Source organism: Oncorhynchus mykiss, chromosome 24, assembly GCF_057628025.1.
Source record: "Oncorhynchus mykiss isolate SJ-2025 chromosome 24, ASM5762802v1, whole genome shotgun sequence".
Lineage (NCBI taxonomy): Eukaryota > Metazoa > Chordata > Actinopteri > Salmoniformes > Salmonidae > Oncorhynchus > Oncorhynchus mykiss.
The window spans coordinates 18999333-19023020 of NC_143045.1; the positions used below are offsets into that span (position 1 = coordinate 18999333).

Below are 23688 nucleotides of genomic sequence, written 5' to 3' on the forward strand. Positions count from 1 at the left end.
ATAACATGCTCACTGACTCACAGATGAATTTATCAAAGTTGTCCCCTTCCAGAGAACAAAAAAACCCAGGGGCTAATCTTGAACGTTGCTTTTTGTATGGCTGAGATCCTGTCATAAACAAATGATATGCAAAACACTCACTTGTGTCAGTGGGGGAAAGCCGACCTTAAGAGTTGGACACTATAAACTGGATGAATGCAGTTCTAAAACCATATCATATTACTCCACAGAGGATGCAGTTTACGTTCAGATTTGAGACACTGTATGTTTGTTGTAGTTTTGAGAGAATGTTGTAGTGTTGTACAGCTGAATTAGTATTGCCTAACTGACTCCCGCTATAACTGTGCATTCAAAACAGTTTCTACATTTGAATATTTCCATTTCCATGTGTCATCCTCCCAATGTTCAACGTTTGTAATAAAGTTTGTATGAAGGAAAGACCCTTGAGTATTCAAGCAAAGAAACGTTAAGCTAACTTGTGGATGATTCATTTGTTTGAAGTGCAATGCATTTCTCAATCACTTCTTTCTCAACCATAGCGAGTAAAATGTAATTATTACTTTGATAATGAAATAGTGTAAACCAATTGGTTTTATATTTGTAAGTACAGTTGAAGTCCGAAGTTTACATACACTTATGTTGGAGTCAATAAAACTCATTTTTCAACCACTCCACAAATTTCTTGTTAACAAACTATATTTTTGGCAAGTCGGTTAGGACATCTACTTTGTGCATGACACAAGTAATTTTTCCAACAATTGTTTACAGACAGAATATTTCACTTATAATTCACTGTATCACAATTCCAGTGGGTAAGAACTGTACATTCACTAAATTGACTGTGCCTTTAAACAGCTTGGAAAATTCCAGAAAATTCTGATAGGCTAATTGACATAATTTGAGTCAATTGGAGGTGTACCTGTGGATGTATTTCAAGGCCTACCTTCAAAGTCATATCCTCTTTGCTTGACATTGTGGGAAAATCAAAAGAAATCAGCCAAGACCTCAGAAAGAAAAATTGTAGTCCTCCACATGTCTGGTTCATCCTTGGGAGCAATTTCCAAACGCCTGAAGGTACCACATTCATTTGTTCAAACAACAGCACGCAAGTATAAACACCATGAGACCACGCAGCCGTCATACCGCTCAGGAAGGAGACGCATTCTGTCTCCTAGAGATGAACGTACTTTGGTGCGAAAAGTGAAAATCAATCCCAGAACAACAGCAAAGGACCTTGTGAAGATGCTGGAGGAAAAAGGTGCAAAAGTATCTATATCCACAGTTAAACAAGTCCTATATCGGCATAACCTGAAAGGCCACTCAGCAAGGAAGAAGCCACTGCTCCAAAACCGCCATAAAAAAGCCAGACTATGGTTTGCAACTGCACATGGGGACAAAGATCGTACTTTTTGGAGAAATGTCCTCTGGTCGAAAAACACCATCCCAACCGTGAAGCACAGGGGTGGCAGCATCATGTTGTGAGGGTGCTTTGCAGCAGGAGGGACTGGTGCACTTCACAAAATAGATGGCATCTTGAGGCAGGAAAATTATATGGATATTTTGAAGCAACATCTCAAGACATCAGTCAGGAAGTTAAAGCTTGGTCACAAATGGGTTTTCCAAATGGACAATGACCCCAAGCATACTTGCAAAGTTGTGACAAAATGGCTTAAGGACAACAAAGTCAAGGTTTTGGAGTGGCCATCACAAAGCCCTGACCTCAATCCTATAGTAAATTTGTGGGCAGAACTGAAAAAGTGTGAGCGTGCAAGGAGGCCTTCAAACCTGACTCAGTTACACCAGCTCTGTCAGGAGGAATGGGACAAAATTCACCCAACTTATTGTGGGAAGATTTTGGAAGCTTGTGGAAGCCTCTCAAATAGCCTCTCACATAGCCTTTCACATAGCCTCTCACATACCCTCACACATAGCCTCTTGCATAGCAACACAATCATGCTTAACCTCAGCTGAGCAATGTGAGAGACAGTGGCCAGGGTCCATGTATGAATTACACGTCATACATGTTGTTAGCAGTGGCCTCCCCTCTGTGTGCCCTCTAAAGACCTAGCCCATTCATAATAACAATGTGAGACTCCCGATACTGTGCTTACCGAGACACCAGATTGGCCCTTTCAAGTTGTTCTTCCTGGGGGATATTTCGGTTGTTGTTCCAAACAAGTGGGAAAGGTCTTCCACTGTCTTCCCTGTACTATTGGTCTGTCTGTCACACAGGGAAGTAAGGGAAATAATCCTCTGCGTTGAAAAATTATGATTGAATAAGGGGACGTGTTCATGGGTTTGCTCAGATCACAAGAAACATACCGATGATGCCTATACACACTAAAGTTTAGAACACACCATGGTAGTTGACATGAACTTTCTAGATTGCTTGGTGTAGGTGCCTTCCTGTTGGAAATTGAACACGCACTTTAGATTTACAAACTTCAAAGACGCCGTTGTCTTATCACATAGAAATACAACAGATCTTTGTAGAGGGCGCTGTCATCTTATCACATAGAAATACAACACATCTTTGTAGAGGGCCAATAAACACAGAAATTGACCAACAGGGCTCATTGCTTCAAGGGTTATGTGCATTGTGTTACACATTGCTCCTACTGACAAGGAACACACACACAGACACACACACACACACACAGACACACACACAGGGACAATGTATACACCTGGGGATTCAGTGTGTCGATCAGATAGCTTGAATAAACATGATTTGCAAAGGCATGAGGGGTGTGGGGTCATCTAGTCGATAGGAATACATTCCTTTCACACTTCTCATAAGGAAACAGTGAGGTGAAAAGGTAACACTCAGGACGTTAATGTTGTAAAATGCCAGGAAATGTTGTGCTTAGGTTAGGGTGATAACCATTTACCTCAAGGTCCCTCATGAGTCATGATTAAGTATACATGTTGCAAGGGAGGAAGAATCAATCTATTGCTAAATCTGTCAACCACTCTTCCCACTGGGCAAAAACTGGTTGAATCAACATTTTTCCACGTCATTTGAACAAGAAAATTCAATGACATTGAATCAATGTGGAAAACTGATTGGATTTGAGAAAAGTCGTTAACTTAAGGGAATTTTGCCTTTTTTTCACCCAACTTTTATGCTAAATCCAATGACATCGGTGAAATTGTTTGGGGATTTCACGTTGAATTGAGGTTAGTTGACAACTCAACCAAATGTAAATCAAAACTAGACATTGAACTGACGTTTGTGCCCAGTGGGTTATTATGTCATCAACAAATATAACCTTTCTGTTAAGACACACAAAAACAGAAAACACTGACCAACACTAATTCATTCATTTTGAAAAAAAGCTTTACTTGAATATCAACATTTTCTCAGAAAGTATAAATAATGATTTTAAAAGATTGATTTCCATTTTATACAAAAATACGTCAAAGAGAAAATAACTTGTCTTTGCCTGTCATCTACAGTTAAAAGTGGACATGCATGCCCTCTGATTAGATGGCAGTGGGTATGTTCAGATTGAAACAAGGTAGTACAAGTAATAACAAGATAGTGACCTATTGAAAGGGAGTCTGTACAGTATGTGCCAACCAAAATATGGAGGTGGAGAGGGTATGACTTCAATTTAGAAAATATGAAGTCAAATAATTATTCAGAAAACACGCAGTCAAATGCAGACTATACAAATGTTCATTATAAAAACCTGATTGTTTGTACCCTGTGCTTGTTTTTCTGGAACTCTCTGGTGGATTGGGATTTCATAAGTAACTAAGTGCGGCTGAGTATCCAACTCTCCATAACATTTTTCAACCTCTGTGGAATCCAGCCTGATTACATTGGTTGCTGTCACAACAATAGATGCTTTCATCTTCCACCCATTCACAAATTACAAGACTCATTTCACTGTTTTGCTTGCAAATACCTGTAAATATTGTCATTGTCACGGGGAGGGGCTTTTATGATTTATAAAGGAGAATAACAAAAAAGGGTCCAATTCCATATGTGTCTTTAAATTAGGAAACGTTGGGAATGAGGAAGTGGGAGGAGAGGGGAGGGAGCCTGGGAGGGCTAAAGTCCCATTCCTGAAATTCACCTGAACCCTATGAGCAAACATCAGTCAGAGAGAGGTCTCCTAGGCAGGCAGGCATGGGCCACCCTAGAATTGGGACAATATGTGCATCCTAAATGACACCCTATTCCCTATATAGTGCACTATGTTTTAACCAAGTGTAGTGTACTATATAGGGAATAGGGTGCCATTTGGGACAAACCCTATAAATGGGTTTGAAGGCATACAGTGAATATGTGAGTCAACACGCCCACAGGGCAGACTTTGTTTATGATATCATAGCACACTGACTCTCTCTTCAGAACGAAACATGGGAAATGGGTGAAAGAAAAACACCCAAAGTGTCCAACTGAATTTCTGACTACTTTATATACAGTATCTACTGTACACATATATATTTTTTTAAATAATTGAACATTTTGGTTTATTGTTTTGTGTCGTGTTGCGGGCAGCTCTGACAACAGAAAGAAACAACATGAGGGGCACTAAGTTCATAGAGTAATGGTGCATCTCAGAAATCCCTCGGTCTTCTGTTTGTGGAGTACTGTACACGTTTCAGTCTTCTGAGGCTTCATATGCACTTCATATGCACTTCATATGCACATTGCATAGTCCTTTAGTTCTAAAGATTGTCATATCTTTCAATCACAGTTTACAGTTGGAACCAAATAAAAAATACAAGTATATTGTCTATTATATTTCCCCCGTGTTTGGGAATGACAAATGTTGAAATCCTTTAGACACATGAACAAAGTTATAATTATCTGCACTATTGACTGTTCAGTACAGAAAATCACATAATGAAAAACAAACATGGAAGACTCCTTCAAACAGAACAGGCATGTACATGTATGAAATATCTATCTACAAAAACCTATACAGTTGCTCAGGACAAAGTTAATATGATTGTCATCCAGTAGTTCTGATGGTTGTGCATTGCCGTTGATAATATACAGTATAGTGGGGATCAGATTATTCAGATCTGCCCATCATGAGTCCGGGCCCCATGCCAGAGGGAATCACCCAGTCCCCCATACAGTCCATCCCCACCACAGCCCAACATAGCTGGGCCGACTGAGGCAGATTGTGTCCTCTCACCCCAGCCTCCATAGGCCTTCATCTTTCCACATCAGATCACAGTAACATGTTAGTTCTTCATGGACATCCACTCCACCAGTCCTATTCTTACATACCACAGCATGTAAGGCATAATGTGAAGATCCATTTGTTTTGTTCCTTGATAATGTCACAAATGATTGGCCACATAGAAGCGATCACTTGTCATTTGCACACATTTTCAATGAAAAGATAGAGAAATGAATAATGTTTTCTCAAGATTGTGTTTGTAGTGAAAAATCATACATCCTTGTTGTATGTCAGGGGAAATCCAGTTTCTCCTCCCTTCATTTGGGTGTCTATTAACGCAAAACCTGCAATGTGCATTTCTCTCCCCTTCTCTCACTCCTCCTCTCCTCTCGCCCTCCGCCACCGCTGCTCTGGATTTGTTGACTGACTCATCGTCCAGTGCGCTGTTGCCAGTTATTAGGAGTTGTCATGGTTACCACAGTGAGTGGGTGGAAAAATGTGCTCCTGTTGCTAGGCACCAAGGAAGTCAGGTGTGTACTCTCACCAGGCTTGAAGAGGACACTGCAAAAAGAGAGACCGAGAGAGAGGGAAAAAAACGTCAGAGTGAGTATATCACACAAACAAATTAAGAAAACCTATTCAATAACACAAGAAACAGTTTCTGGTGAGGATGTATTTAAGATGTATTGTCATGATAATAGGTCCCATTTCCCCATGGTGTCAGATTCAGATTGGATGTAAACGGCTACAGCAGATTTATCAGCCCTATGGCCTACTGCCTACCTACACCACACCTGACCAAATACATTCCACATCCTTCTTCCACTTCACTGAAAAGCCTTGGTTCCATTCAAATGGCCTTTTGGAGATTGTTTGTGGAATTCATGTTTTCCTTTCCCTCAAGGGGTGGAGGCAGTTGACCCTGGCGTGACCCTCTGGCCAGCAAACAGCCCTACCTGATAAAGGTGGAGGCCAGCTGCTCAGACCACAGTCTAACCCTAAGTGGAGGTGAGTTTAACATGGGGTGGGAGGGGTGTCCTCAGCAAACAAGAGAGTTATAAAGTCTGAGCATGTTGGTCATGTCATGAGAAGAGCCCACTGGCCTCTCTGCACCACCCAGTCCAAATAAAGACCTGAGAGGCAGCCTGGAGGAGCCTGCTGTCCAAACGCTGGCTCGTTTAAATGCTGCTCCACCTATAAAGCTACAAATATACCATGATATCATCAGAGCATAGCTCAAAGCTAGACACCAATATGTTTAGGTTTATTTTCAATGCTCTGAAAAAACATTAATGATGACTGTCTTAGGTCTCGTTACTCAACACTGTAGAGCGATGGGTTCTACATACATATCAAACCAAAAGCCCCCGGTCAGTATCTTTCCAAAACCACTCTAATAAGGGGACAGTTTGCTTTCAAGCCAATCGGAGCATCTGCCAGAATGTTGCTCTGAGCGAGACATCTCAGCACTTCAGCCTGCCACCCAATGAGCAGTGACAGTGCTGCGGCCGGGCAGCATAGAGTGCTCTGTCTCAGGCAGCGTGGGAAATTGAGCGTGTGAAAGCAAAGCACAGAGGAAGGCATTTCAGGCTAGAGCGATCACTGGGACCAGGGAGATGTAGGAAAGGGGAAGAGCTGTAATTACAACAAAAAACACCCCCCACCCTCACCCTATACTCCCCCACCATCAACCCCCATAGGAGCGAAGTAAGTAGCAGGACACAAGCCTCCTGAACTTTGATTAACAGTGGGTTTCATTTCCTGATCAGGACACTAGGTCTTGCCAGGCCAGGGAGCGACCAGCCCTCTTTCTCCCCCAATGGAGAGGAAAGCGAAAGGAGGCATCATTAATCAAATGCCGTTCAGGATGAGGGCACGGGTGATTGATTGGTCCGGCCTTTCAAAGGAAATAGGAATTCTGAGGAGTATCCATACACCCGACTCCTTGGGCCAATGATTGAGATTTGTGGTCCACATGCTCAGACAAAAGCAGAGTGAACTGAGGACTAGGGTCAAACCCAGCATCAAAGCCAGAGCCTCACAAAAACATTAGCTGTGAAACCATTATGTGAATAAATAAAGATTGTATTATTCAATAAGTCTGATCTCATATTGCCATTCATTGACTTTAGATGCGTAAGATGATGGATTACATGAATTAAGGTTACTGTATCAGTCTGTATAAACATTTATTTATGCCTATATAGTAATCTAAAGCGCAGACATTTATAACGCAAAATATGGTATATTGCACACAAATATTCAGTTGAATGACCTTGGCTTTGGGACAACAACACATCACATTGGGGTGAATTCACTGAGCCAGTGCAGTTAAACTAAGTTTGCCTGGTACCAGATCGGTTTGTGTTCTTGCCAACTCCATTGCTGTCATTTTCAAGACAAATAGAGTTGGCATGATGGCACAAACAGACTGGCACTCGGGCTAAAACTAAGGGACTTTTTTAAGTGACCGTACTTAGAAAATAGTATTTACCCAGGAGAGACCCCCCAGTTGCACCATCTTGTTTACGGTAGAATCCTAATGTAAGAGGGATTAAACAAGTCAACAAACAATCACAACACACAGACCTAGTGTCCAATTTAAAGGGCACCCTATTCCCTACATAGTGCACTACTTTTATCCAGAGCCCTATGGTGCACTATATAGGCAATAAGGTGCCATATGAGACACAGCCCTACTGTATCTATCCTAGTCTATCAGCCTACTGTATCTAACCTAGTCTATCAGCCTACTGTTAGTGAGTGCTCAGTTCGGGGAGGGGGTTGTGTGTCGGCTGTGAGGAAGATTTGGTGTGTTAGTAGATAAAGAAATTAATCAAGCCGATCTCTAATGGGAGGTTTGCACAAGATACAGTACATAGCCTAACCTCTGCAAGCTCGGAATTGATTTTCAAGCTTTACAACTTACATTTCCAACCACCTATTTTCACAAACGTTTTAGTTTAAATACAGCAACTTGTGCAAACATATCTCAGAGAGCAGCAAAAGGGATTATTCCTCCCATTATATATGTACATGCTCTTATACACAGATAGGTCAAATATCAGAGACTGAGGACAAACACTGAGCACAGACACTGAGGACAGACAGAGAGAGGAGACTGTATTGACTGAGTCAGGGCCAGGGTAGAGGGGGGGGGGGCTGATTGTGGCCTGTGTCAGGTGAGACTGAAGCATGTTAGTGACTGACTTGTTTGCTGGATGACATGGAGCTGAGAGTACTGAGGCTGTTGGCGTCTGTCACCACCATGGCTGAGGGAAACCGTGACTGGTGGGAATATTGCGTGGGCTCCTGCTTGTGAGGGTACACTGCCATAGACAAAGACATAGAGAGAACGTCTCATTGTTAATTTTAACCCAATAGATTCGCCTTTATTAATGGGTTAGCATTAGGGTTAGGATTAGGATTAGGATTAGGCTACATCTGTACATACTGAAATTGAGTTTCAAGCCAATTGCATATTAGCAGTAGCCTGGATGGCAGTTTCTGCACTCTTGTCAACTCCTTATGGAATTGTCATGCTAAACAAAGCATGTCAATGAGTGAAAAAGTATCTGGGACCAGGGTAAATCTCCATTATATCCCATCTATGACATGGCATTAGCAATTGTTTAGTGCTTACTAAGAGGCAGGTACTGACTGTGTGAGTGAGTCACGGTGGCCATGAAAGGCTGCTGGCTGGGGGACTGCTGCATCAGGCCATGCTGGTGGGGACTGTGGAGCTGCTGGGAGAACTGCACCGGCTGCAGAGCTGCAAGGCTCCCTGCCACGCTGTTGATCACTGGCACCGACTGGGACTGCGACGTGTTCAGACCTACAACAAATAGAACCTCAGTGATTTGGCTCATGTCAAAAGCATGACAATAAAAGCATGACTATATTCCCTATATAGTGCATTATTTTGACCCCTATTGGTCAAAAGTGATTTGGGTGCCATTGGAGCTCAACCATTGTGTTCATACGAACGCACAAGAAAATAATACAAGAATGTAAACAGAGGAGAATTTGGGAAATGCAAAGCGCTGGCTGGTTGGTTGATTGGCTGACTCACTTTGTGCAATGGTCATGACTCCAGAGAGAGGCATGATGAGGTTTTGTGTCTGCTGGTGTGTATGGTGGGAGCTGTGGATGTTGGTCAGCGTGCTCACAGGTGGCAGGCCTCCACCTGACGCAGACATCTAGAGAGAGAGACACACTAAGAAACTTAGTGATACCATTATGGACCAAGAATGAAGTCATGTACTGACAATATCCTAAATCTAACATGCTAACTGATATAAGGATGGTTAAATCAGGGTATAGAGTATAGTAAATCACTGTAGAAGTGAAACCAGATGTTCTCAGCAATGCAGCTCACACAGATAAATGTTGTGTTAGTTCTGCTGTGTTTGTGTAACACTGTGTTTGTGTAACACTGTGTTTGTGTGACACTGTGTTTGTGTAACACTGTGAGAGGATGTGACACTGTGTTTGTGTAACACTGTGTTTGTGTGACACTGTGTTTGTGTAACACTGTATTTGTGTAACACTGTGTTTGTGTGACACTGTGTTTGTGTGACACTGTGTTTGTGTGACACTGTGTTTGTGTAACACTGTGTTTGTGTGACACTGTGTTTGTGTAACACTGTATTTGTGTAACACTGTGTTTGTGTGACACTGTGTTTGTGTGACACTGTGTTTGTGTGACACTGTGTTTGTGTAACACTGTGTTTGTGTAACACTGTATTTGTGTAACACTGTGTTTGTGTAACACTGTATTTGTGTAACACTGTGTTTGTGTAACACTGTGTTTGTGTGACACTGTGTTTGTGTAACACTGTGTTTGTGTGACACTGTGTTTGTGTAACTCTGTGTTTGTGTAACACTGTGTTTGTGTAACTGTGTTTGTGTAACACTGTGTTTGCGTAACACTGTGTTTGTGTGACACTGTGTTTGTGTAACTGTGTTTAAGTAACACTGTGTTTGCGTAACACTGTGTTTGTGTGACACTGTGTTTGTGTAACTGTGTTTGTGTAACACTGTGTTTGCGTAACACTGTGTTTGTGTGACACTGTGTTTGTGTAACACTGTGTTTGTGTGACACTGTGTTTGTGTAACTGTGTTTGTGTAACACTGTGTTTGTGTAACACTGTGTTTGTGTGACACTGTGTTTGTGTAACTATGTTTGTGTGACACTGTGTTTGCGTAACACTGTGTTTGTGTGACACTGTGTTTGTGTAACACTGTGTTTGTGTGACACTGTGTTTGTGTAACTGTGTTTGTGTAACACTGTGTTTGTGTAACACTGTGTTTGTGTAACACTGTGTTTGTGTGACACTGTGTTTGTGTAACTATGTTTGTGTGACACTGTGTTTGCGTAACACTGTGTTTGTGTGACACTGTGTTTGTGTAACTGTGTTTGTGTAACACTGTGTTTGCGTAACACTGTGTTTGTGTGACACTGTGTTTGTGTAACTGTGTTTATGTAACACTGTGTTTGCGTAACACTGTGTTTGTGTGACACTGTGTTTGTGTAACTGTGTTTGTGTAACACTGTGTTTGCGTAACACTGTGTTTGTGTGACACTGTGTTTGTGTAACACTGTGTTTGTGTGACACTGTGTTTGTGTAACTGTGTTTGTGTAACACTGTGTTTGTGTAACACTGTGTTTGTGTGACACTGTGTTTGTGTAACTGTGTTTGTGTAACACTGTGTTTGCGTAACACTGTGTTTGTGTGACACTGTGTTTGTGTAACACTGTGTTTGTGTGACACTGTGTTTGTGTAACTGTGTTTGTGTAACACTGTGTTTGTGTAACACTGTGTTTGTGTAACACTGTGTTTGTGTGACACTGTGTTTGTGTAACTATGTTTGTGTGACACTGTGTTTGCGTAACACTGTGTTTGTGTGACACTGTGTTTGTGTAACTGTGTTTGTGTAACACTGTGTTTGCGTAACACTGTGTTTGTGTAACTCCAGTCATCTACACCGAGCAAATCCTGAGAAGGAAGACAATAAAAAATAAGAAATCTGATGATAAAGTGTAAAAGCACAGACTGAAAGTAGTAGTGTGTATGCATGTGTGTGCACGTGGGTGTGTGTATGTTCACGCACGCGAGTATGTTTTCATATTCCCTGCCAACTACTCCGAGAGGAGGGGATGGTCAGACAGTGGATGTATCTCAAATGACACTCTGTTCCCTATATAGTGCACTATGGGCCCTGGTCAAAAGTAGTGCACTATAGAGGGAATAGGGTTCCATTTGGGACTCAGACAGTCATCTGTACGGTACCCATAGATAACAACCTGTCTGCTCTGACCTGTTCCACACTATACTGACCTGCCCTCCCTACGAAAAACTAACATCCTACTGACAGGAGAGGATGACAAATGTACTATGAATCATCAGGGATCTCTCACTAAATAAAAAGGTTTATTTTCAACTTTGTTCGATTTAAACATGGCAAATCTGGTTAGTGTCATAAACTCGTTATTATTCTGATACTAAGAATACAATATAATTGTTTTTTGGCACCAGCGTTCAAGAGTTAGTTTCTGCATGTACTGTACTGTCAAGTTTCATTTTCACCCATCAAATATTGGACTAGGGCAGAGGGCTGAGTTTCTCCCCTCGCGCTCCCTTTTCTGAAGGTAGAAAAAACATTGAACATAATCAAGCGCTGTCGTCATTTCCCTGGCAGAGCAAGCAGTGCTGAGCGCTCCAATCTCCGCTTCTTTTTACAGGGCATTTAATCAATAAACGCATAATGCAGGATGTTTCTTTGTCAGGTTTATCGGCTCAGCTCTGGACCTACCCGGTTCACTTTAGTGGTGAAGGCGTTCTGTATGGCCTGAGCCAAGGCCTGCCGCATGCCTGCCTATCTGCACTTTCCACAGAGAGAAGCACAATGCTCTAACTGTTGTTACCTACAGACTGTTCCATGGCAGTCTGGCTCCGGGACCTGCTTTATATGTCTATGGTTGCGTACCAAATTATACCCTATTGCCTTATATAGTGCACTACCTTTGTCCAGAGCACTATGGTACACTATATAGGGCATAAGTAATGCAGTACAGAGGGAATAGGGTGCCATTTGGAACGGACCTCATGTTAAACGCAGCCCTGGTCCTTATCTAATCAGAGGCCAGGAGGGCCCAGGTGTGTTACTCACCATCTTGGCATCAGGTGACAGCAGACTGTGGCTGGGGTCCAAGCCACCCGGAGACACCTGCTGTAACACCGACTGGCTGGTCGACATGCTGCCATGGTGGCTGATGGTCGTCGAGGAGCTGACCTCACTGGGTCCCTGTTGGCTGTACCGCACTGGAGGGAGGGAGGTAAAGAGTGAGAGAAATTGACAGATTGTTAGATTGAGAGTTTATTTCTTGACCTAACAACATCTGTGTTACACAGGATAACAGTATATAGGGTAGAGAGACGGTAGCAGGCCTCTCAGTATGACTAAGTGTGCTATGTCAGCAGGTGCTCCAACCCATCAGACTCACCTGCTCTTTGACTCAAACAGGGAGAGCAAACAAACACACTGACCCCTCCACTGGTGCTATCAGCCCAGCTCAGCCAAGGCCATTTAGTGAGTACAATACACCGTACACCAGTCCCCCACAACCCCAGTCCTAGACTTTATGAACTCAAGCACCATTGTTTTTTAGAAAATCAACACTACAGCTTCAAACACCACAAATACAATTATTTACATTCAATCCAAACATTTGTAATTCTCATTACATTCATTCAACATTAAAGTCCTAAACTGCCATAGAGGCACCAGAGAGTCAAAATGCAGGGAGTTTTGTAGGTTATTCCAACAATGGGGGGCACAAAACCTGAAGGCAGATTTACCTAGATCAGTACATAACCATCCCTGTGAACCGGTTTGGTGTCTCATATTTTGTTATTTTAACAGTGAAGTGAGGTAGGTCGGAAGCTTGTGTAGTTGAGCTTTGTAAACAAAAAGGGAGTAATGAAGTGGTCTACGGGACGTTAATAAGGACCGGCCAACCTTTTGATACAGGATGCAGTGATGCGTATTAAAACTGTCACCTGTGATAAAGCGAAGGGCGCTATGATAGACGGCATCCAAAGGTTTAAGAGTTGTGGCTGCGACATTCCGATAAATGGTGTCACCATAGTCAAGGACGGGCATGTAAAGTTGACTGTACAATCTGCTTCCTGCTGTATAGAGAGAGACATTATCTATTTCTATAAAATAAGCCTACTGTAAATCTCAACTTTATAACTAGCTCATCCGTATGTTTTATGAATGTAAAATTATTGTCAATCCAAAAGTCCATATATTTATAGGCGGGAATCTGCTTGATGAAAGAATCATCCATTGCATAAATGTGTAAGCATCTGAAATATTTATATGAGAATTATAAAGCAGCAAACATTTCGTTTTTCCCGCACTACGTACCAATCTTAAATCAAAGCATTGCAGCTCCAACATAGCCTGGTCAGCCATAGGGGCAATAGTGTCATCTGCATACAGATCGATGTTACAGGCTTTTTCAGATAGACCAATATTATTTATACAAATAGAAAAGAGGACAGGTCAAAAAATAGACTCCTGCCGGACACCTTTTGTAATATCGAGGTAACTTGACACCATCAGAAAGCACACATTGTGTCTTGTCTGACAGATAGTTCCCAAACCACTTGTAATACGCCTGGTCGAGGCCCATTTTAGACAACCTTTGAATGAGTAGGGGAGGGTCGACAGTATCAAAGGCCTTGGATAGGTCTATAAATATGGCAGCACAGTGATTCCTACCCAGCATGGAAAGGATCCCTCTGTGCCCAGGTAAAGGTATGGAAGTGAAGAAATGCCTTCTATGTGCAGTATGTCATCAATAGAGAACCCTGTTATGTTCTCACCTATCCTTCCACTCTCCAAACACTTAGTCAGTGAATTCTGTGACATCATTGAATGACCCATCTCTTAATCCCGTGTCTAGACCCCTTGTTGTCTCCCACCTCCATTGGCCACCGGGGGCCAAAGGAATGCTGCTCTCCTCCTATCAAACAGATGTTTGCCTGGCCCCCTTTGATACCAACAGAGCAAACATTACACATTTACAACCAATGTCAAACACATTCTTATCCTGTAGTCTCAGTCTCACACAGAGTCTCCCTCCCTCCCCCCTGCAGAGCAGAGCAGTGGGTTGTGACACTGGGCCAGTCCTAAATGGCACCCTATTCCCTATATAGTGCCCTACTTTAGACCAGGGCATATAGTAGTGCACTATGTAGGGAATAGGGTGCCATTTGGGACAAAACCACTGTGACAGTGTTTACTCTCAGATCCCAGATCTTCCCTGTGCCCTCTGTCCCTGACCCACGCATGTCACACTGAGTGCCCTGTCTGTCACAGTCCCAGATAGTCACAGACAGTCCCAGACAGCCAGACAGTCCCAAACAGTCCCAGACAGCCACTGACAGTCCCAAACAGCTACAGACAGTCACAGACAGGAGACACCAAGCATCATATGTCTGCCATAAAAGAATGGGAGACCGTATCTCACTCAAAATAAAGTTTACCTTAGTAAAAACATGCTTTACTGCCTGGGAAATACGACTAAATCAGACCAGAGAATTTACCATTTTCATCTTGACTGTATTTCATCCACTAACAACAAACATGTTGTCCAGTCTGTCCAGGCAGACCACAAGAGAACCACATACAGACCTCATATTGTCTAGAACATCACACTAGCAACCCCACAGCACTTGTTAACACCGCTACAGAACAATAACGCACTCCATCAGGCCCATGACCCCCATACCCTCACAATGGCAGAGGACTCATAAACAGGCATTTATCTCCAAGCTGGACATCCTGTAAAGTGTCAAGGGGAGAGAGGTGCTATTCAGGCCAGCTTTGTTTTCCTGTGTCAGGCAGTAAATCTGGCTGCAGGGAACCCCAATCCCAGTCAGGAAAGCTTCCGTTGTCTAGTCTGTCTGAGGCAATTGGTCATTTGGAAGGAGGAGGAGGGCTCCATTTCTGGGACACCAGTGGGGTGGCCAGCGGTGTCCACATACCAACCTATGCACCCCCAGTTTGTTATTGGGATATTATAAAGATGCTGTCAATATAGCTTGAGATTAAGAAATCTTTCTTCCTCAAAATAACATTATATTAGAGACAAAAACAACCCAAAATTTAAACAACTACTGTACTTTCTAGCTGCATGACATTTGGCCAGTTTCAGACTGTGTCCTACATCCACTCTTATTTACATCCTAAAAAAAGTTTGCTAGCTCCTCTCTATCACCAAATTCTCAGCTGAAATATGGCTTGAGCTAAATCAACTACAATACCAAGCACACTGAGCACTGGACCAGGGGAGACTAGAAGTAGACCAGGGGGAGGGTGAGAACCCTGTGAAGGGGAGTGATAGCGTAGGCAGCAGGGAGTTACAGCAGGTTTAAAAGGCTTCAGTGCTCTGTGTGACCCATGTAATATCAAAGCCCCTCTTCCCATCCCCAGGCACTGGTCATTGAAGCTTCGGTGCATATTAGAGACCTCCCGGGTCTCTGTAGGACGTAGCAGGCCTTGGTACCTCTCTGACCAGGCTGGGGCTCCCAGTGGTCAGAGCAGGACCAGGCAGTAGGCAGGCCTTGCCTCTCTATCCCTTGGCCAGGCAAACTCCCACATACTGTAGCCTTGGGTGACACAAGGCATTGAGGCAACACAACCTGCTCACCATTTTTCCCTCCTATAATATGGGGTTTTACTCTCACTGTTATTAAATGAAATAACACTGTTTTCAGAGGATTACCAAATGAATAGAACGTGCCCATTACACCAGTCTACCAGGTATTGAACCACACTCCCCTCACTGCCGTCTTAATCTTACAGCTAAAACCTTTCCAGTGTGTCAGATTAGGTGGGAGATTCCTGAATCAGCAGGCTTTGCCGTGTGAGACGAGGGAATATGCTAAAAAAAAAATGAAATATCAGCAGGTTATCAGAGGTTCAATTCAATCTCTTAGCACATTCTGGTGAAAAATATGCTACTGTTGCTGAATTATCTGGGTTGATTGGCACGTCAACGTCTTTATCTCAGCTTTGATGCAGGTCAACATAAAGGGAGGGCCTATTTAGAACTCTGGACAACACACTCAATATTATTGACACAGAAGTAGCAGCAAAAAAGATAATCCGCCCACCTCTATACTTTGCTGAAAGATGTATGAAACTGCTCCCTAAGCTTAGCTTTCAGATTCACCCTCAAAGTGGCTGAAACGTTCATCTTTTAGCTTAAAATAAAATAATGAGTTTTTAATGGTGAGCGAGCGTAGCGCCTTTTCCTTTTCAATGATTATCACATTTTTGGGCTGCACCTCGACTCACATTGGTTGAGCGCCCTCTACTTATTTCCAGATTCACTCTCAAAGAAAGAATCATAACAATTATACACAACATAACAGTATGGTCGTGACATCCTTTCCCATAACGTATGGTGACACACACACACAAACACACACGTATTGGCATCTGTTTCGTTTAGAAAAGGGTTCAATTCCAATTGCCTATTCTCAATAAAAACGCAGGTTGTATGGTTAAATGAACGATCCAAGGGGACACTATGGCCCTAAAAGTGTTATGGCCTCAGACACATGGATCATTCAGCTGATGAAACAGTTTGATTAGACCAACAGTGTATGTGAATCACCTATTACATGTATGTATTAACACGTGACTAGTAACAGAAGATATCTATTTATACATTTGTTTTGGTTTGGTCTTTTACCAAACACTGACTGTAGAATAACCTCATCTTTCCTCAAAAAATACTATTTGACTGTTTCTACCATTGTGACCAATCAAGTTAACTCACCCTTATCAACAGAAGTAAGAGAATCAATGAAAACTCCAGGAGTAAGAGGTTTTCCTTGATGTGACCTGATAGTGACCTCCCTCACATAACTGTTGTAGTGGCGCTGAAGGAGGGGGCTACCCACATCTCACTATAGGCTGGAGCACAAGGGGTCATCAGTCCTGTCTGGCCAGAAAAGAGCCAATACCCCAGAGGACAGCCCCTGCTGCTCTGGTCTGGAGAGCGCCCAGCCCCAGCCTCCCTCGGCCACTATACTGACGCCCTATAAAGGTGAGGGGGGAGGCTTTAAAATAGCCCCTCCCCAAGGCCCAGCAGTGATAAATGAACCTAGGTTACAGTCACTGCAGTCTTCCAATACGCCACAGACAATAGGGACCCCTGCCAGGCTGGGGTATAGAGAGGAGAAGTCAGGGGAGCCACTTATCAAAGGACTGGGAGATGTAGTAGCCAAGGATTTTAACTGTCCATTAAGCATGCATAACACAGGCCGTGGCCTAGCAACGCGATGAGGCAACCTGCTGGGGTGCTATTGTCAGGCCAGTGGCTGACACTGAAAAACAGCTGATGCTGTTGGCAGCACACCGGCAGGACACCTTGTAAGCAGGCAACCGAGGGCTAAGGGGAGCAAAGTACCTTCCGCTTCTGACCCTTAACCTATCCCTCTACAACCAGCCCCTTCTCTCTCCCCTCCACACAAGCCTATCATTGAACCTAGCTCCTCAATTTGAAACCTGAGGTCAATGCTTGGTCAGGTGTGCTGGTAAAAACCACAAGCAAACAGAGCATGGGCTAATGGGCCCAGTATAACCAAAGGTAAAAGAGCAACCCGAGGCAAACGGTTTGTTTTTCTAGAGAGTTGACCTCGTGTTCTAACTTGAAAGAACGACAAGGGGCTTTGATTGAGTCTCTCCAATCATTGCTTTTATGGAGGTGAGCGATGGCACTGAGGATAATGCTGTGCCAAGATATCAGCTCCATGTTATCTCTTATAGACGCCGGTAGATGGCTAAATTGCACTGAGTGCAAACAGCATTATGATGTTTAACGGTCAGTTTGTTGGATTTCCTCTTTACAACTTCAGGAACTTTGTTGATTCCCCAAAAAGTCACCATTGACCGACCGACCTTATGCTTATAGAGTGAATGTGGAAGTAGTGGTTATAGGTTCAACTAGCGCTGAATCCCTACCTGACCCTGCCCTGACCCTGCCCTGTCACAGGACTGCTGCACTTTGTGCCACTCTCCTGCTCCTGCCTGCCTGCTGACTTTGGAGTGGAGATTGCAGGTACAATGTGGATTGTTCTCAGTGTGTTGTCAAATATCAGAATAACAATGACATTTGCTCAGCTCCCTCAGTGACTCTTATTGATCACTTGCCCTCTCTCTTCTCTCTCCCTGATCTCATCAACCATTTTTCTCTCCCTCTTTTCACTCTTGCTTGGGTATGAAAATAAAATCATCCAATTATTTTGCCAACCATTGTTCTTCTAACTGTCAAAGACATGTCCCTGATCATGATACCATAGTAATTAAATGCACTCAGATCATGGCTGGGACAGGTACAGAAAGAGGAAAGCCCACATTTTTTATGATTCCATGATTGTGTGTAGTATTATATTAGATATAATAGCAGAGTAATGAACTGTGGTATGCATGTGGTGTGGAGACGCTACCTTGCATCTTACTAGGGGGGGATGCGCTGGTCTGGGAGCTGTGGTGGTGTGGGGAGTTGTGGCTGTGAGACAGGAGAGGGTTCATGCTGTGGATGGGTATGGGGTAGGCGTCCATCGCCAGCTTCTGACGGAAGGCCTCCTCCTTACGTCGGTTGGCAAACCAGTTATAGACCCGTACCTCAGTGACCAGGTTAGAGCCCAGCCCATGAGCTTTAGACGGAGACACCCCTCTCTGGAGACACTCAGCCCTATAGGAGGAGAGATTTAAATAGTATCAATGGAATAAAATGGAAAAGAACAAAGGGGAAATATAATGGTAGTTGCATTGGAATGATAGTTGGATACAGTAAACAACGAGAGACATTCAACCCTGTCAAGATCATTCTAAGCTAGGGCCATATGCTGCTGTAATAATGGAGTTAGTATCAAATAAGATGTGCCAAACAATCAATTATTGAAAGGAAGAACAAAGTTGTGTCACTTTTTCCCAAATGGCACCCTATTCCCTATATAGTACATTACTTTTGACCAGAGCCATATTGGCACCAGTGCACTAAATAGGAAATAGGGTGGCATTTGGGACGCGGCCCAAAAGGTGTAACTTTCTCATTCTCCAAAGTGTCCTCCGCTCACCTGTTGCACTCCTCCACCAGAGCCTCTCGCTCCTCTTTGCTGGGGTTCTTCTGTCTTTCATAGGCCTGGTAGAGGATCTGTTGGGATGCAGGCCCCCATTTGAAACGGTTCCGTCTCATTTTCTTGCAGGAAGGTTCAGAGCCCACCTCCTCCCCTTGCTGCCCCATACCCTGACCAGGAGGGTTGAACTCTGGGAAGAAAAACAGCACCTGATCCTGACTGCCTTTGTCAGTCATGTTGTTGACAGAACCTTGCACTGCCTGGTTGAATTCTGGAAAATAAGAACAAGGTACATTTGATGCATCTCATGTCACATAAAAACATTGTATTGGCTGGAATGGAGACAAAATAAATCAATAAGACAATAAGAAGAAATCAGGCATAATTTAATGAGGGACAATTTCACAATATGTAGCCTAGGTCCTAATGATAAATCAGGCACATTTGAGGTATAGGCTTACTAGAATATGATACTGACCATATGTAGAGCCGAAATATGACATTTATTTTCACGCAAATTGTGTTGTGGGTGGCCATTAGTATTATGACGCCCAGGCCAACACACCTCTGTGACTCGAACTGTATCAAAGGCTTTGTGAGAAACTCAAATATTAACTTACGTCTGAGAACTTCCCGCTGTTTCCTGACATACCAGGTGTAGAGCGCCGCTCGCTTCTGAGTTTTCATGGGCGTGCCTTTGTTGAGGTGCTGTGAGAGGTGAGACTGATTTAGTCCGGTTACGTCCACCACCTCGCGCTGTGGTATGTTGTGCTGTTGCATGTAGCCTTTAATTATGCGAGCGGCACGCCACGGGTCCTCACTGCGGTTACATAAAACACACATAAAACAATTTTCGAATCACCTTGCTAAATACATGTTATTCATTCTATTAGTAGCCTAATAGTATTGTGTGTATAATGGCCTATAGGTGTTGGTGCTAAATTAGCACCAACTCCTAGGCTATAGACCAGTATACACCATATAACACTCATACTAATAGCCCTGCTAATCTAATGTATTATTCATTGGCCAAATACATTCCTAACCTTGCTTCAGTACCAAGATACAGCACGAACATTCATTTCCCTTGGTTTATTCTATTCGTATTGCTCTCGGACTTCTTCTACGTTATCCCTGTTTTGCAAGGCCCCAATTTTGGGGGGGTTGGGACAATTGTTAAGTACCCTAATAAACGACCATTAATCATTGTATTCAATAGTATGTAAATATTTCCAAAGGTTACGGATTTTACTGAGCTGGTGTAAATCGCCTGGACGACTTCAAGTGGTGTATTACTTAACTAAAAATACTTTAAAGTACTACTTAAGTCGTTTTGGGGGGTATCTGTACTTTACTATTTATATTTTTGACAACTTTTAGTTTTACTACATTCATAAAGGAAATACTGTACTTTTTACTCCATACATTTTCCCTGACAACTAAAAGTACTCGTTACATTTTGAATGCTTAGCAGGACAGAAAAATGGTCCAATCACCGATCTTATCAAGAGAACATCCCTGGTCATCCCTATACTGCCTATGATCTGTCGGACTCACTAATCACACATGCTTGTGTGTAAATTATGTCTGAGTGTTGGAGTGTACTTGAGTAATTTTCTATTAAGGTATCTTTACTTTTACTCAAGAATGACAATTGGGTACTGTTTCCACCACCGGTGAACTCATAATACGTTCAGAAACCTGAAAATACTCCGAATCAGGCCTATTTTCAATTCAGTGTTATGACTGTAGCTGAGGCGACACTGATGCATTTGAAAATCTAAATCCTAGACCTTGGTTTATACATTTTCCACAGTTTTTGAAATGTCAATATTTCATAGCAGATGTGAGATACTAAGGATATATGATACAGAAATATATTACAAATGCTACTAAATTAGGCTATCATATAATCTAAACTAAGCACCAATAGGATAGGCCTAGGGTACATTGGTTTAGAAGCACAGTATTTTATGTCATCTGAGTCTGACACACACTGACGTTATAGTCTACACATTTTCCCATTTGGACAATAGGCCCGTAGGCCTAATCAAATCCAGACTAAATAATCCCAGAATCGAGTATGAATCAAATAAATAAATAGGTGATTTGGTTGAATAAGATCATGTTGTTTGCTTAAACATAGGAAATTGATAATACATTGATAATAAATTGAATGTATCAATTCAAGGCTTCCATCCAAAATTGCATTCAATTATCGAAGAATACACTTACACATAGCTAAAATCCTCTGAATTATTCCAATGTTTCAATTATATCAACTATAAACAATTGCACAATTGCGGCCAAGGATGACAGCTCAATAGGCTTTATTTCGATAAAAAAAAAATCTATATATCAAAACAACTTAAAAGGCCTAGAATATATGCGCAGCGTGCTTTAAAATATTACATTAAAATAACACTTACATTTATCCTACCGTCACAGTCATCTCAGATTAAGTTTTGACTTCACATGGGTAATTTTTGCAAATCTACACACAACTGTTTGTTTTGGAGAGTTAAGTCTGCGGGTTTATATATTGGTTTAGATGTTGGTTTATAACATTCGACAATGAATAACCAGATCTCCATTCACTCTAATCATACGACACTGTGTATCTTTCAGTTGATGATTTATAGAATACAATTAATAATAACTTAACTACACGTGGGTTAGTTTTGATTTTCTGCCGGCCACTTGATCATGTTACTAGCGTAATGAATGAACATTTATAAATGTATATTAGAAGATAAATTAAGACAATAACAACATATACAAAGATTAAGTCCTTTATAGACTACATTCATAAAACATAATAATATTTGCTTCAAGAAGTGTTGCAATATTTCACCAGAATATTCTTATTATTATTATTAGAGCCTATATCTAGTGCAACATTTAATCCTGCATAATAAACAAATGCGTGGGTGTGAATTCACTTTCTCTTCTTGCACTGCCATATATAATCTAAGTGAGAGAGATCGAGTAAGTTAATAATAAATAGATCTCGTTTAGTTGATATTTTGCTAAGGTAAATAAATAATAACCCGTGTGGATAATTAGTAACTAGAACGTGAAAGTACTACTGGCGCATTATTTTACATTTGTAAACACTGGGAACATATTGCCTTGTTGCCTTGCCTTTGCATTTAAATTAAAATGTGTTTTTACAGGAGTTTTGTCAGCATTCTAAAATACAGACACGATGCAGATACAATTGTTGGGCGGAAGGTAGCGGTTAGAGTGGTTAGAGCGTTGGAACAGTATCTGACAAAGTAACAATCTGTCGTTCTTCCCTTGAACAAGGCAGTTAACCCACTGTTCCCCGTTAGGCAGTCGTTGTAAATATAAATACATATATAAACGTTTTAAAGACACTGAAATTACAGCAAAGTCTAAAATAAGTAGGCATATCCATAATAACATATTTTTTGTTGAACAGTCCTAAATGTATGCAAGTAAACATTTAAAGTTGTATCCACTTACGCTAATATTCTGTCAACTTCTGCCCTCTGCTCCGCTGCTTCCTCCGTGTTAAGCGACTGGAGTTCTTTTAGTATCGGTGGGGTATCGAAATCATCCCCGTCCTCGGACCCCTCGTCTCCCGACAGTTTGCCCTTACCGTGCCCGTTGCTCAACGTTAGAAATACCGGCTTCGAATCCGAATCATTTCCGTTGATTTTAGAACTTGGCGGAGACATGTGTAGATTCTCCAACTTAACTCCAAAGCCATTCGGGCTAGGATCCATATCGTCCAACGCTTGGATCAGAACATCTTTGGTAACTCCGGAATCTAACAAGGCGCTCAAGAGCTCCTGTTGGAGAGATGTCAACTTGGACACCATTTTCGAGAACATTAAAAAAAAGTTAAATTCTGAACTAAAAGGGAGGCTGGGGAGAATAAAAACTAGAAAGTACAAAAAAAAAGTTCGATCTCTCTTCCTCCCGTGCTCCAGTGTTAATGTGAATGTCCTACTCCTGACACCTGCTCAGAGAAGCTGGTTCACTTCCCATTTGAGGAGAGTGATATAATTTGCCATGATGCTTTCAGAGGGCAGGGAATATAAAACATGGTAATTAGTGGGCTGGCTGATGGGGACTTTATGCAAATCGTCAGAAGAGGGCTGCACTGACGAACTGAAGCAGGTAGACCTGACAGTGTTTACACTGGAGCGCTGTTGCTTTTATTGGCTCTGCCTTATCAGCAACAAAACTTTCATGAACTTTGGACTCTGTTGTATAAAGACTTTGGTGAAAGAAGAGGGATGGTATACTTGTGATAATAATTGCACTACTACTACTACTACTACTAATAATAATAATAATAACACAGTGTAATTATAATAATATTGTATAGTCAATATCATATA

General features: G+C 42.2%; 1 protein-coding gene across 10 annotated transcripts; it reads right to left on the reverse strand.

Annotated features, from left to right (window-relative positions):
- Nucleotides 1-3322: 3322 nt before the first annotated feature.
- Nucleotides 3323-23475, reverse strand: LOC110503921 (hepatocyte nuclear factor 1-beta-A). Of its 10 annotated transcripts, none has more exons than XM_090218584.1 (10): nt 22805-23358; nt 19936-20135; nt 19316-19586; nt 18695-18930; nt 12321-12472; nt 9220-9346; nt 8809-8982; nt 8358-8476; nt 7642-7686; nt 3323-5708 (listed from the first exon to the last, which is right to left on the reverse strand). In XM_090218584.1, exons 1-10 carry the CDS (start codon nt 23173-23175, stop codon nt 5688-5690), a joined length of 1716 nt encoding a protein of 571 aa, XP_090074710.1. In that variant the 5' UTR covers nt 23176-23358; the 3' UTR covers nt 3323-5687. The 10 variants fall into 10 exon arrangements, with proteins under 10 accessions (XP_090074710.1, XP_021438244.1, XP_021438245.1 ...); XM_021582569.3 differs by having other exon boundaries at nt 8791-8982; XM_021582570.3 differs by having other exon boundaries at nt 18683-18930.
- Between the last annotated feature and the right edge of the window lie 213 nt (nt 23476-23688).

Excerpts from the sequence above, each read along its gene's own strand:
- LOC110503921 (XM_021582567.3), bottom strand. The coding sequence starts at position 23,175 with ATGTTCTCGAAAATGGTGTCCAAGTTGACATCTCTCCAACAGGAGCTC. Across the intron at positions 19,587-19,935 it reads ACAGCGGGAAGTTCTCAGAC|AATTCAACCAGGCAGTGCAA; the intron begins GTAAGTTAATAT and ends CTTATTTTCCAG. Across the intron at positions 9,347-12,320 it reads TGTCACCTGATGCCAAGATG|ATGTCTGCGTCAGGTGGAGG; the intron begins GTGAGTAACACA and ends CTCTCTCTCTAG.